Genomic DNA, 12,776 nt, shown 5'->3' with positions numbered 1-12,776 from the left:
AATGCTGGCTCAGCCAGTGATAGACACATCCCCTGGACAAATAAAACAAGAGTAGCAGGACAGGCTCGAAGGACCGAATGGCCTATTCCTGTTCATTATGTTCATTAAACCTCAGTCTGGTTCCCCTCAAGCTGCTAAGTGAGTGAATTAAATCTTTCCTCACAAATCACGAAGACGCCAGACTACAAGTCAGGACATAAACATTGTTTATCACCTACAAATTACCAATTTATCTAGGCACACAGACCCTTTGTTGACACAGAATCAGAAGGAGGACATTCAGCCCATCAGTCTGTACAGACCCTCCAAAAGAGCACCTTACCTGGGACGACTACCCTGCCTTATCCCTGTAATCCCACCCAACCTTCACATCTTTGGACACTAAGGGACAATTAGCATAGTCAATCCAGCTAACCTACAAGTCTTTGGACACTAAGGGACAATTTAGCATAGCCAATCCAGCTAACCTACACATCTTTGGACACTAAGGGACAATTTAGCATAGCCAATCCAGCTAACCTACACATCTTTGGATACTAAGGGATAATTTAGCATAGCCAATCCAGCTAACCTGCGCATCTTTGGACACTAAGGGATAATTTAGCATAGCCAATCCAGCTAACCTGCACATCTTTGGACACTAAGGGATAATTTAGCATAGCCAATCCAGCTAACCTGCACATCTTTAAACTAAATCCAAATCGTGTCTAAGTGCAATCCGAGTTATCCAGCAGTTCAGCACTAATGGGGAGAGATATTTCACAAAACAAGTAACAAAGATCCCACAGAATAATCAGTGATTCACTGTAAATCAGCACTAATGGATGCTGAGTGTTCATTACAGCAGGACCAGAGTCTGAGGTTAGAAATCGGTGAGTTTACTTTCAGAGTAATTCCTTCAATATCTTGCAAGTTAACAGCTTTGAACAGATGTCTATCAAATAGCTCGAACCTGATGATTACAAACATTCAGAGCTTACACAGCTTTATCCTCGAGTTACAGAACAGGCTTTCCCCTGTCAATATACAGCTGCAAGATTGGACTGTGATCTGTTTATTTTTCATGTTCAGTTCAATGCAAATTTAAACCAAGGTTTGCAGAGATGATGATCTATTCACACATGAATGAGAGATGCTGTGGGACACACACCAAGTCGAATAATGCTGCTTTACATCAGAAATAAACTCCAACTATCAGAATAAACAGTCCTGAATGTGATTAACAGCAGCAATAACAGCAGAATCACACCTCTGTAATCACTGGTGAACTTGCTGGTGTCTCAGCAGGTTGTATGACTGGGTAAATCCCTTCCGGCACGTGGAACAAGTGAATGGCTTCTCTTCGCTGTGAACCTGCTGGTGCCTCAGCAAAGTGGATGACTGGGTGAATCCTTTCCCACACTCAGTGCAGGTGAATAGTCTCTCTCCAGAGTGATTACGCTGGTGCGTGAGCAGAAGTTTTCTGCTTTTAAAGCTCTTCTCACAGTCAGAACATTTAAACAGTCTCTCAGTCATGTGAACATGTTGGTCTGCAGTGAGATGGGATAAACAAGTGAATCCTTTCCCACACACATGGCAGGTGAACAGTCTCTCCCCAGTATGGATTCGCTGGTGCACAGTTAGGTCGCCTTTTCTCCTGAACCCAGTCCCGCAGTGAGAACATGTGAACGTTCTCTCGTCAGTGAACACGTTGATGACGCCGCAATTCCTCAGAACTTTTATAACACTTCCTGCAGTCTGGGCATTTAAACGGTCTCTCATCACTGTGAGCACGTTGGTGTTTCTGCAGGTTGGATGATCGATTAAATCCCTTCCCACATTCAGAGGAGGTGAATGGCCTGTCTCCAGTGTGAATGTGCTCATGTGCCACAAGGTGGAAAGATGTCCTGAACCCCTTCCGGCAGTGAGAGCAGCTGAATGGTGTGGAACCGGTGTGAATGTACTGGTGCTCCCTCAGTATGCGTGGTCTTTTAAAACTCTTTCCACAATCAGTTTAATCAATTAAACTCTCTCTTGTTGGTGTGAACTCGCTGGTGTTTCTGCAGAGCAGAGAAATCAGTGCTTCCCTTCCCACACACAGAGCAGGTGACCGGCCTCTCCCCTGTGTGAAAGTGCCAATGTATCAGCAGGGCCGATGACTGAGTAAATCCCTTTCCACATTAGGAGCAGGTGAACTGCCTCTCCCTGCTGTGAATGCGCTGGTGTATCAACAGGCCAGCCAACTGAGTGAATCCCTTCCCACACACTGAGCAGGTGAAAGGTCTCTCTCCAGTGTGAGTGTGTCGGTGACTTTCCAGGCCAACTGGGTAATTGAATCCTCTCCCACAGTCTCCACATTTATACGGTCTTTCCCCGTTGTGACTGCGCTTGTGTCTCATCGGGCCAGATGAACGGTTGAAACCTTGTCCACACACACAACACAGATGCAGTTTTACCCCACTGTGAACAGTGCTTTTTCCTTCCATGTTCAAAAGCTGATGATATTCAGATATTCAGAAAGTGGCTCGTTGGTTTAGGGATATGATTCCCGCTTCGGGCTTTTCAGTATTGAAGCTTGCTAGAGGTCCCGGGTTCAAATCCCGGTGGAGCCCTTTAGTGTTGTTTAGGGGCTTGTTTAGCACACTGGGCTAAATCGCTGGCTTTTAAAGCAGACCAAGGCAGGCCAGCAGCACAGTTCAATTCCCATACCAGCCTCCCCGAACAGGCGCCGGAATGTGGCGACTAGGGGCTTTTCACAGTAACTTCATTTGAAGCCTACTTGTGACAATAAGCAATTTTCATTTCATTTTTTTCATCCTGAAGAATCGAGTGACTGGGTCAGATCTTGACGTGGTCTTTGATTTATGATTGTCTGAAATTTCTCATCTTCTAATACCCTGAAAAATGAATTGAAAACAGAAAGAGGGAAACATGAGAGACAAGCCACGAAAACACAAAGGCAAGTTGTGAAATTCAGCTGAACACATCTGGTAAATTGTGGGGTTGGAACTAAGGTGAAGTGGTAAGAAAGTTGCTGGAATTGTTCCAAATGTTCACTAACGTCCTTCCAAAGATTTTTTAAAAAAATCTATATTAAACCTGCAATAAAATAAAATCCACAACCGCTGCCACCGAGGATAAGGGCAGCAGACACTTGGGAAAAAACACCACCTGGAAATTTCCCTCCAAGCCACTCACCACCCTGACAAGGAGATATATTGCCATTCCTCCAGGAAATTCCTGGAATTCTCCCTAACAGCACCGTGAGTGCTCCTACACCACATTTTTAATTAAAAAAAAAAAATTAGAGTACCCAATTCAGTTTTTCCAATTAAGGGGTAATTTAGCGTGGCCAATCCACCTAGCCTGCACATCTTTGGGTTGTGGGGGCGAAACCCACGCAAACACGGGAAGAATGTGTAAACTCCACACAGTCAGTGACCCAAAGCCGGGATCGAACCTGGGACCTCGGCGTCGTGAGGTAACAGGGCTAACCCACTGCACAACCGTGCTGCCCTCTCCTACACCACATTGGCTGCAGCAGTTCAAGAAGGCAACTCACCAGCAACTTCTCAAGGGCAACCAGGGATTGGCAATAAATGCTGATGAAACCAGCCACACCCTCCCATGAATTAATTTTTAAAACTGACCTGGAATATCCACGCAAATACAATCCTGACAGTTACTAGGTGCAATAGAACCAAGAATTCCTACAGTGCAGAAGGAGGCTACTCGACCCATCAAGTCTGCACCTGCCCTCTGCAAGAGCACACTACCTAGGCTCACTTCCCTGCCCTATCCCCATAACCCCAAATAACTTGAACATCCCTGGACACAAAGGGGCAGTTTTGAACAGCCAGTCCACCTTTTTTGCACATCGTTGGACTGTTGGCCTTATTGTGCACCACAAACCAGCTATTTAGCACACTGAGCTGAACCAGTTATATAGCCCCTGTATAATCACCTGAGGAAGGAGCAGTGCTCCAAAAGCTAGTGTTTGAAACCTGTTGGACTTTAACCTGGTGTTGTCAGACTTCTTACTGTGCTCACCCCAGTCCCACATCTCCACATCATCACTCCATCTTTCTGATGGATAATGGAGGGTCTGTACACATGGGTTTATGTATTACTTGATTCCTAATTTTATAAATTTCCCATTTTCCCCCAATATCCATATCACAGCAAAAAAGATCACAACTAATTAGTATTTTCGATTAGTATTTACAGCTTTGACAAAGGGTCATCTGGACTCCAAACGTGAAATGAAAAAATGAAAACGTTAGCTCTTTCCTCTCCACATGCTGCCAGACCTGCTGACATTTTCCAGCACTTTTACTTTGGTTTTAGTATTTTCGATGGCAATTGTTTTACCCAGCATTCCCCGCGGTAGTGAATATCCCCTATTCACACCAGAGTAATGTACTGCGCAGGCGCAGTATCGCCCAGTATGGGAGCATGCGCAGTGTAAGTAATGGCGATGGGCAGAGTTGCTCTTTTGTCGTCTCTGCAGCGGGAAGGATGAGGAAACTCTGAGGGATCGATGGGGACGGATCTGGATAGGGAGGGTTTCTAAATACCTGGTGAGGGCCTCAAACCCCGAATGTGACTCTGCAAGTCCCGCGTTTCCGTTTCTGGGTTTTTTTTCCCCAGAAACAGCTTATGGATAACAGTCGCCATTCTGGTTCAGCGCGGAGCGCATGCGCTGTGGCCTTTAGACGTCATAGAGAGTAGGCGGAGCTTCAGGTTTCTGTTCTCACCGGGTCCTAGTGTCCGGGGCAGACACCATCCAGGACAGCACGTTTTAAAACATATTCCCCACTTTCAGGTTGGGCATGATGTTGGGTCATATAATTTTAATTTTTTTTAATGAATTTAAAGCATCCAGTTCTTTTATTCCAATTATGGGGCAATATACCGTGGCCAATTCAGCTCCGCTTTCTTTTGGGTTGTGGGGGGGAGACATACACAGATACGGGGAGTATGTGTAAACGCCGCACGGACAGTGACCCGGGGTCGGGTCTTTGGCACCGTGAGACAGCAATGCTTCCCAATTTGGGTCTCATATTTATTTTCAATCATAGGTTACAGCCCCTAATAATAACCTTTTATTGTCACAAGTATGAAGTTTCTGTGAAAAGCCCCTAGTCGCCACAATCCGGCGTCTATTTGTGTAAGCTGGTACAGGAATTGAACCCACGCTATTGGCCTTATTCTGCATCACAAACCAGCTATCTAGCTCACTGAGTTAAACCAGCTAGATAGCCCCTGGATAGTTATCTGAAGGAACTGCTTCTCCACTTGGTTTATACTTCAACCCCACACTCCTAATCACTGCCTGCCCAGTGTGGAGGGGAGTGAATAAGTCAGAGGATCTGCTCCTGGACCTGCTCTTGGGCCTGATTAAAGCAGCAATTTACAGAGCGGCGGGGGGTTAACTCTGGCTGTCAGTCCCTCTTCTGTGGTCTTGTCAATCCCTGGGTGGTCCTGGAGAGGGGGCGTACGGTGTCTACCGGAACTCGTGAGACCTTCCACACCGGTGGACACCTCAGGGTACAGGATGTCTCATAGACACTGGAAACAACATTCTGGTTTAGTTGAGAAGGACGTTTGATTGGACCACAAGTTTGGGGAAACAAGAGAGGAAAAAAATCATAGAAACTGGAATTGTCGGTTCTAAATTTCTATCCTGCACTAATGGTAATACTGACACTGTCAATGTCTTTTACAAGGTACAAGAGGACGATGATTTGCAGATGGGAAACTCAAACCAAACATCATATCGAGATCGGACAGAGTCACTCAATTCATGAGCACCTGAATACCATCGGTCTTTGAATGTGGAAGGAGAAATGTTTGTCTGTTCTGTCCGTGGGAAAAGATTTCAAACATCAGTGTGACTGGAAAAGCACCGAGACATACACACAACCGAGTGAGAGTGATCCAGTGAACTGACTGTGGAAAGAGATTTAACCAGTTACACAGCCTGAAAAAACATCACCCCATTCACTGTCGTGTTCTGTGTGTGGACGAGGCTTCCACTGACCATCCAAACTGGACAGACACACCGACACCACGGAGAAACCGTGGAAATGTGAGGATTGTGGGAAGGGATTCAATTACCCATCCCTGCTGGAAATGCATCGACGCAGTCACACTGGAGAGAGGCCGTTCACCTGCTCCATGTGTGGAAAGGGATTCATTCAGTCATCCCACCTGCGGACTCACCAGCAAGTTCACATTGATGAGGGGCTGTTTAACCAGTCAGACTGTGATAACAACTCTAAAAGCTCAGAGGACCTGGTCAAGCACCAGGTTGTTCGCACTGAGAGACAGTTCAGCTGCTCTCACTGTGGGAAGCTATTCAAACGATCACAGAATCTCATTGAACACGAGCGCACTCACACTGGGGAGAGACCATTCACCTGCTCTGTGTGTGGGAAAGGATTCACACGATCATCCCACCTCGCTACTCACAGACTGGTTCACAGTGATAACAGACCTTTCAAATGTACTGAATGTGAGAAGAGTTATAAAACCACAAGTGATCTGCTGATACACCAGCGAGTTCACAATGAGGAGAGGCCCTTCAGATGTACAGTGTGTGGGAAGGGATTTACTCAGTTATCTGGCCTCCAGAAACACCAGCGAGTTCACACTGGGGAGAGGTCATTCACCTGCTCCTTATGTGGAAAGGGATTCATTTATTTAACCAGCCTCAGATCACACCAACTTGTTCACTCGGATAAGAAACCTTTCAAATGTTCTGAATGTGAGAAGAGTTTTAAAACCACAAGTGTTTTGCTGAGACACCAGCGAGTTCACACTGGGGAGAGACCGTTCACCTGCTCTGACTGTGGGAAGGGATTCACTCGCTCATCCCACCTGCTGACACACCAGCACACTCACACCGGGGAAAGACCATTCACCTTCTCTGAGTGTGAGAAGGGATTTACGTGGACAACTCATCTGACACAGCAACAGGTTGATAAATGTCTGCAGGGTTTGGATTCTGCTGTTGTTGCTGCTGTTAATCACATCCAGGACTGAACCCTGGTCATTCTGACTGTTGGAGTTTGTTTTTGCTGATATTAATAATCTCTGTAACTGGGTTGGAGTTTAATCCTCTGAATATATGTCAAGTGAACTAATATTATTTCAGACACACTATCGAAACCTTCATTTCACTGGGGTAAGAGGCGATTAATTGATGTCCTGTTACTGAATGTTGCATTTTTGTGGCCTTTCCTCCTTTCTAACTCCAGACTATTTTAGTTCTTACACCTTCAGTTACTCTCAAAGCCATGTCCCAGCTCCCTATCGCTTCCAGTGTGTCTGTCTTAGCTTTGGCATCCAGGGGAGGTATTGGTAGCAAACCCAGGATCACTTAACACAAAACCCAGTCATTTGTACTGGGGACCTGGTCAAGCACCAGGTTGTTCGCACTGAGGGACAGTTCAGTTGTTCTCACTCTGGGAAGCTGTTTAAATGATCACAGAATCTAATTGAACATGAACAAACTCGCACTGGGAAGAGTCACATGAAAGTGGTCAGTACAAATGATACAAGGACATCTGAAAAAAGGATCCTTACAAACTTCTGCACTGCGAACCACCTAGAATCATATCATATCTCTGGGAAAAGACTGCAGTCGACCAGCCCATATGGAGGCAGCACTGAAATTAGTTCAGTTTGTTTCAATTTGTACTGATATGCTTGTCTCCCCAATCACCGAAGATGGTGATATTTGTAGAGCCTCCTCCTCCTGTGATTTGTTTAATTATTCACCACCATGTGGATGTTGCAGGACTGCAGCTTTGATCTGAAACGCTATGAGTGAGATCGCTTAGCCCTGCCGAGAGCTGCTTCTGCTGTTTTATACGTTTATCGTCTCCTGTTATAGGGTCACCAGATTGGAATCTGTTTCAGGGAAACCTGGTGCTGCTCCTGACATGTTCTCCTCCACTGCATGGTGAATCAGGGTTGGTCCCTTGGCTTGATGGTAATGGTAGAGTGAGGGATATGCCAGCCTGTGAGGTTACAGATTGTATTTAAATACTGTGCTGCTGATGGCTCACAGCACCTCATGAATGCCCAGTTTTGATCTAGACCTGTCCAATTTTTTTGTACACTCCCAGAACTGGTTGATCTCCCTAAATGCATGACCTCACACGTTTCTGTGTTAAATTACCTATTGCCCCTGGACTGCCCACTGCACCAATCCATCTCTATTGTTTTGGAGATGATAGCTGTCCTCTGCAATGTCCAGAATTCGGCCAATCTTTGTGTCGTCTGCAAATTTCCTAATCATTGTTCCCTACGTTCACGCCCAAATTGTTACTATATAGCCCACATAGTAATGGTCCCAACACCGAGCCCTGTGGCACACCACTTGAAACAACTTTTCCAATTGCAAGGGCGGCCAATGAACATTACCTTTTGTCCCCGGTTACTGAGCCAACATTTTATCCAGTTTGCCACATTGCCCTGTGTCCCACGGGCTTTCAGCTTTTGCCACGTGGGACTTTGTCAAACGCCTTGCTAAAATCTATGTGCACAACATCTACTGCACGACCTTTAGCAACATTTATTGTCACTTCCTCAAAGAGTTTGATCAAATTTGTGAGGCAAGAACTTCCTTTAACAAATCCATACTGCCTATCCCTGACCAGTCGATGCCTTTCTTTTTTTTTTAAATAATTTTTATTGAAATTTTTCGATACAAACATTTACCCCTATTACATTTTAAATTATAACACCACAAGTCCCCCCTGGAAAAACCTCCCCCCGCCCTCCCCCCGCGCGCACCCCCCCACCCCCCCCCCCCCCCCCCCCCCGCGCTATCAGTCTAGCAACCACACCGTTTTTCCCTTTCTGCCGATGGCCTCGGGCAGTCGTTGCCCGCGGCCCCCCCGCTGACGTGCTCCCTTCGTTGCTATCCCCCCCCCCCCCCTCCCTTCCCCCCCCCCTTTTCTCCCCGGGTTGCTGCTGTTCCGGCCTCCGGTTCCTATCTCTGATCCAGAAAGTCAAGGAAGGGCTGCCACCGCCGGAAGAACCCCTGTACCGACCCTCTCAGGGCGAATTTGATTCTTTCCAATTGGATGAAGCTTGCCATGTCGTTTAACCAGGTGTTAACGCTTGGTGGCCTTGTGTCCCTCCACTGAATCAAGATCCTTCTCCGAGCTACCAAGGACGCAAAGGCCAATATTCCGGCCTCCCTTGCCTCCTGTACTCCTGGCTCCACCCCAACCCCAAAAATCGCTAGCCCCCACCCTGGTTTGACCCTGGTTCCCACCACTCTCGATACCGTCCCCGCCACCCCCTCCCAGAACTCTTCCAGTGCCGGACACATCCAGAACATATGTACATGGTTCGCAGGGCTTCCCGAACACCTAACACACCTGTCCTCCCCCCCGAAGAACCGACTCATCCTAGTCCCCGTCATATGGGCTCTGTGCAGCACCTTAAATTGGATGAGGCCCAACCTTGCGCACGACGACGACGAATTGACCCTCTCTAGGGCATCCGCCCATGTCCCATCTTCTATCTGCTCTCCCAGCTCCGCTTCCCGCTTGTCTTTCAGCTCCTCTATCGGTACCTCCTCCACCTCCTGCATTATTTTGTAGATGTCCGAGACCTTCCCTTCTCCGACCCAGGCCCCTGACAGCACCCTATCACTCGCCCCTCCATCGGGAAGCAAGGGGAATCCTTCCACCTGTCGTCTGGCAAATGCCTTCACCTGCAGGTATCTAAACGTGTTCCCCGGGGGGAGCTCAAATTTCTCCTCCAGCTCTCCCAGGCTCGCAAACCTCCCCTCTATGAACATGTCCCTCAGTTGCCTGATGCCCGCCCTGTGCCAGCTCTGGAATCCCCCGCCAGTGTTCCCCGGGACAAATCTGTGGTCCCTCTCAGTGGCGCCGCCATCAGACCCCCCACTTCCCCCCTGTGTCGCCTCCACTGCCCCCAGATTTTAAGGGTGGCCGCCACTACCGGACTCGTGGTATACCTTGTGGGGGGGAGCGGCCATGGTGCCGTTACTAGCGCCCCCAGGCTTGTATTGCCGCAGGACGCCCTCTCCATACGTTTCCAAGCTGCCCCCTCCCCCTCCATCACCCACTTGCGCACCATCGATGCGTTCGCCGCCCAGTAGTATCCGGAAAGATTGGGTAGCGCTAATCCTCCACTGTCCCTACTCCGTTCCAAGAAAATCCTTCTCACTCTAGGGGTGCCATGCGCCCACACATAGCCCATAATACTGCTAGTTACCTTCTTGAAGAAGGCCCTGGGGAGGAAGATGGGCAAGCACTGGAACAGAAACAAGAACCTCGGGAGGACCTCATTTTGACTGACTGCACCCTCCCTGCTAGCGACAGCGGTACCATGTCCCACCTCTTGAACTCCTCCTCCATCTGCTCCACCAGCCTTGAAAAGTTCAGCTTGTGGAGGGTCCCCCAGTTCCTTGCCACCTGCACCCCCAAGTACCTGAAGCTCTTTACTGCTCTCCTAAAGGGGAGCCGCCCAATTCCCTCCCCCTGATCTCCCGGGTGTATCACAAAGACTTCACTTTTACCCACATTTAATTTATATCCCGAAAAGTCCCCAAACTCCGCTAGTATTTCCATTACCTCCGGCATTCCCCCTTCCGGATCCGCCACATACAACAACAAATCATCCGCATAGAGTGATACCCGATGCTCCTCCCCTCCCCTTGTCAGTCCCCTCCAACCCCCTGAACCCCTCAGTGCCATCGCCAACGGTTCGATCGCTAATGCAAATAGTAAGGGGGATAGGGGACATCCCTGCCTGGTACCTCGATGGAGCCCAAAATACTCCGACCTCCTCCCGTTTGTCACCACACTCGCCATCGGGGCCGAATACAGCAGCTTCACCCACTTGATAAATCCCTCCCCAAACCCAAACCGTTCCAGCGTCTCCCACAGGTATTCCCACTCCACCCTATCGAATGCCTTCTCCGCATCCAGTGCTACCACTATCTCAGCCTCCCCCTCCACTGCTGGCATCATAATTACATTCAACAGCCTCCGGACATTTGTATTAAGTTGTCGTCCCTTTACGAAACCCGTCTGGTCCTCATGGATTACCCCTGGCACACAATCCTCTATTCTGGTTGCCAGGACCTTTGCCAACAGTTTGGCATCTACATTCAAGAGGGAGATAGGCCTATAGGACCCGCACTGTACAGGGTCTTTGTCCCGCTTCAGGATCAAGGAGATCAGGGCCTGTGACATTGTCGGGGGCAGAGCCCCCCCCTCTCGCGCCTCATTGAAGGCTTGCACCAGCACTGGTCCCACCAAGTCCACATACTTCTTATAAAATTCCACCGGGAACCCATCCGGCCCCGGCGCCTTCCCCGCCTGCATCTGGCCTATCCCTTTAACTAGTTCCTGCAGCTCTATCGGCGCCCCCAGCCCCTCCACCCGTTCCTCCTGGACCTTTGGGAACCTCAATCTATCGAGGAAGTTCTCCATTCCCCCCCTCCTCCTGGGCGGCTCAGACCGGTACAATTCCCTGTAGAAATCCTTGAAGACCCCGTTCACCTCTTGCCCCTTCTGCACTACGTTCCCTCCCTTCTCTCTCACTCCCCCAATCTCTCTGGCTGCATCTCGCTTGCGCAGCTGGTGTGCTAGCATCCTGCTCGCCTTTTCCCCGTACTCATAGACCGCACCCTGTGCCCTTCTCCATTGCGTCTCCGCCTTCCTAGTGGTCAGTAGGTCAAACTGGGCCTGTAAACTGCGCCGCTCCCTCAACAGCCCCTCCTCTGGTGTCTCCGCATATCTCCTGTCCACTTCCATAAGTTCCCCCACCAGTCTCTCCCTCTCCTGCCTCTCCTTCCTTTCTCTGTGTGCCCTTATGGAGATCAGCTCTCCTCTGATCACTGCTTTCAGGGCCTCCCAGACTACCCCCACCTTCACCTCGCCCGTGTCGTTCGTGCCCAGATATCTCTCAATGCCCTTCCGGACCCTTCCGCACACCTCATCGTCCGCCAGCAGCCCCACATCCAGGCGCCACAGCGGGCGCTGGTCCCGTGCTTCCCCCAGTTCTACCTCTACCCAGTGTGGTGCATGGTCCGAAATCGCAATGGCCGAGTACTCCGTGTCCTGCACTCTCGAAATCAGCCCCCTGCTCAGTACAAAAAAGTCTATTCTGGAGTACACCCTGTGGACGTGGGAGAAAAAAGAATACTCCCTCGCCCTTGGCCTGCCAAATCTCCAAGGGTCTACCCCCCCCATCTGCTCCATGAACCCCCTTAGTACCTCCGCCGCTGCCGGCCTCCTATTCGTCCTGGAACTCGATCTGTCCAGCCCAGGGTCGAGCACTGTGTTGAAGTCCCCCCCCATGATCAGGCCTCCTGCCTCCAGACCCGGAATGAGGCCCAATAGGCGCCTCATAAAACCCGCGTCATCCCAATTCGGGGCATATACATTTACCAGCACCACATTCTCTCCCTGCAGCCTACCCTTCACCATCACGTACCTACCCTCCTTATCTGCTACCACCTGCGCCGCCACGAACGACACCCTCTTTCCCACCAAAATCGCCACCCCCCGGTTCTTTGCGTCCAAGCCTGAGTGGAACACCTGTCCCACCCACCCCCTTCTCAGGCGCACCTGGTCTACTACTCTCAAGTGAGTCTCCTGCAACATTGCCACATCCGCCTGCAGTCCCTTTAGGTGTGAAAAAACCCTTGATCTCTTGACCGGTCCGTTCAGCCCCCTCACATTCCAAGTAATCAACCGGGTCGCGGAGCGACCCGTCCCTTTCCCCTGTCTATTAGCCAT

General features: G+C 49.4%; 1 protein-coding gene across 1 annotated transcript; it reads left to right on the top strand.

Annotated features, from left to right (window-relative positions):
- The first annotated feature begins 4,382 nt into the window (after window positions 1-4,382).
- LOC119959314 (zinc finger protein 239-like) lies at window positions 4,383-7,026 on the top strand. The gene is made up of 2 exons (XM_038787624.1): window positions 4,383-4,559; window positions 5,709-7,026. Exon 2 carries the CDS (start codon window positions 6,115-6,117, stop codon window positions 7,024-7,026), a length of 912 nt encoding a protein of 303 aa, XP_038643552.1. The 5' UTR covers window positions 4,383-4,559; window positions 5,709-6,114.
- Window positions 7,027-12,776: the final 5,750 nt, after the last annotated feature.

The sequence above is a fragment of the Scyliorhinus canicula genome, unplaced genomic scaffold, assembly GCF_902713615.1.
Source record: "Scyliorhinus canicula unplaced genomic scaffold, sScyCan1.1, whole genome shotgun sequence".
Lineage (NCBI taxonomy): Eukaryota > Metazoa > Chordata > Chondrichthyes > Carcharhiniformes > Scyliorhinidae > Scyliorhinus > Scyliorhinus canicula.
This window is presented reverse-complemented; position numbering and strand designations above follow the sequence as displayed.